The 2,723-nt window shown below is 46.9% G+C and overlaps 1 protein-coding gene across 1 annotated transcript; it reads left to right on the plus strand.

The window, feature by feature from the left end:
- The first annotated feature begins 1,226 nt into the window (after positions 1-1,226).
- LOC116416375 lies at positions 1,227-2,360 on the plus strand. The gene has a single exon (XM_031924778.1). The coding sequence runs from the start codon at positions 1,227-1,229 to the stop codon at positions 2,358-2,360; it is 1,134 nt and encodes a 377-aa protein (XP_031780638.1).
- Positions 2,361-2,723: the final 363 nt, after the last annotated feature.

A 2,723-nucleotide genomic window follows, 5' to 3' on the forward strand; every position in this document is an offset into this window, starting at 1 on the left:
TTGTCGAACGTAAAATAAATTGCGCACCAAGCATCATACTGAATGGTCAGAAAATACTGTGCATCCGGTATGGACGCACAAAGTTCATCGATAGTCTCAGCTATTTTCAAATGAAGTTGGCCGCGTTGCCTGCTACATTTGGTTTAGGTGAGACTACGAAAAAAGGCTATTTTCCGCACCTTTTTAACGCCTCGGCTAACGCCAAATACCGTGGCGCCATACCGGATGCGCACTATTATTCGCCCGACACTATGTCGTCGAGCGAGCGCGAGCAGTTCTTGCTGTGGCACAGCGAGATGCGTGCAGCGAACGCAGTGTTCGATTTCAGCAAGGAAATTGTCGACTACTGTCGCATGGATGTGACGATTCTGCGTCGCGCGTGTGTGGCTTTCAGAAAAATTTTTCTCGAGGTCGGAGACACGGACCCATTTGTAGTGGCTACTACAATCGCATCCGCGTACTCTCATCTCTATAGAAAACATTTCTTAAAGCCACAGACTATAGGAATAGTCCCCAGGGGCGGGTATCGGCGCGCCGACAAGCACTCCCAAAAAGCCGTCGAGTGGCTGCTACAGTGCGAGCGAGTGATCGGTCTCCAAATCGTGCATGCAGGCAGAGCGCGTGAATATCGGCTTCCCGAGGGATTTTTGGTCGACTGATTCTTACCATCTACCAATCCAGCAGAAAATCCCATTGTTTTTGAATACCAGGGCTGCTATACGCATGGCTGCCCTGAATGTTTCAAAAACAATCGCAACAAGCCGAATGCCTGGGGTCGTAATTTCGACGCGTTGCTCGAGAATACACGCGCTTAAATCGCGCAGATCCAACAGCTCGGTTACGAGACGCGCGAAATTTGGGAGTGCGAGTTTGACAGAGTCAAGCGTGAAAACCCCGAAATCGCCAAGTACGTGTCGGAGCATCCGCTCATCAGCAAAATAACGCTTAATCCTCGTGACGCGTTCTTCGGCGGACGGACCGAAAATTTCGTCGCAGTTTACGATGTTAAGCCAGGCGAGCGTATTCTGTATACAGATATATGCCTGCTGTATCCTTATGTTTGTAAACGAGGCAGATTTCCGCTCGGTCATCCAAAGGTTTACGTCGGCGAGGAATCTGATTAGCTGACAGGTGGCAATCTCAACAATTTTTCGGCCATAGATGGGCTGGTAAAATGTAAGGTTTTACCGCCGAGAAAATTGTATCAGCCTCTTTTGCCGATAAAAATGCACGGCAAGCTTCTCTTCGCACTGTGTCGTACATGCTGCGAAGAGATGCGGCAGAGCGATTGTTGCCACTCGGATGCGAGTCAGCGAGAGTTCAGTGGAATCTGGGTTGCAGATGAGCTGCGAAAAGCCATCGAACTCGGCTATACTATAACTGAAATATTCGTCATATGGCAGTATAGTATGATCGAGTACGATCCGCTCACAGGTGAAGGAGTACTTTTCGCTGGCTACATCAACACTTTCTTGCGATTAAAGCTGGAAGCATCGGGGTTTCCAACTTGGTGCGTTGACGCGGAATCGAAAGCGCGTTACGTTCGCGAGTATCGCGAAAATGAGGGGACATCGCTTGACCTGGAAAAAATCGCGAAAATCCCTGGCCTGCGCACTGTTGCGAAGCTCTGTCTGAACTCGTTCTGGGGTAAGTTCGGACAGCGCGATAATTTAAAACAAACGGTGATCGTCAAGGAGCGCGAAGACCTCCTTAAACTTCCAACGGCCGAGGATAAAGAGGTCTTGAGTCTCCTGCTGGTCAACGAGGAGGTGATGTACGCGAGCTGGCAATACATCGATGATGCTGTGGAGTCTACTCCATATACGAACGTAGTTATAGCAGCCTACACGACAACTCTGGCCCGCTTGAAACTATTTTCGTATTTGGAGAAGCTCGGCAAGCGAACGCTGTACTGCGATACTGATTCGTGCATATTTGTGTGCATCGAAAACGCACAAGAATACAGGCCCCCGTCAGGCTCGTTGCTCGGTGATATGACCAACGAGCTCGACGAAGGGACTTATATTACGAGATTCCTCTCGGGTGGTCCGAAATTTTACGGCTACAGAACCGTGAATTCGAGAACTGGCGAGGTATCCAAAAAATGTAAAGTCAAGGGTATCTTGCTAAATTTCTCAAATTCTTTGAGAATAAATTATCCTAGCATTAAGAGTATGATTGAAAATTATTTTAAGCCTGATGAAGAGAATGAATGCATTACTCTTAAGTTTAATTCTATTAAAAGATTGCCAGATCACACTGTCGTCACGCGAGAAGAGGTCAAATCGTGTAGCATAGTTCTAAAAAAGCGTAGGTATGTTACTCCCGGGTTATCACTCCCGTACGGTTACAAAAGTTAAGTATAGTATGTAAGTTATTTGTGAATAAATAAAAGTAAATTTAAGGATCTCGGTTTTGTATTAGTTTTAAGTAATATAAATTGTTCTGCGTTATGTTTAATATATTTATAATAAAAATAAAAGTATTTTAAACTTTTTCTTGTAATTATAACATCCTTCTCGCTCCTTTACCCACTCATCATCGCACGCTTATAGACGAGCCGTACATGCACGCGTATAGACGGCTCGTCCGCGGATGATACTCATAGCCGATAATATACGCTTATAAGCGGCCCGCGTGAGTATACGCGTATACGAGGCCCGCGTGAGTATACGCGTATACGCGGCCCGCGAGAGTACACGCGTATACGCGGCCCGCCGCCC

The sequence above is a fragment of the Nasonia vitripennis genome (genome assembly GCF_009193385.2).
Source record: "Nasonia vitripennis strain AsymCx chromosome 1 unlocalized genomic scaffold, Nvit_psr_1.1 chr1_random0001, whole genome shotgun sequence".
Taxonomy (NCBI): Eukaryota; Metazoa; Arthropoda; class Insecta; order Hymenoptera; family Pteromalidae; genus Nasonia; species Nasonia vitripennis.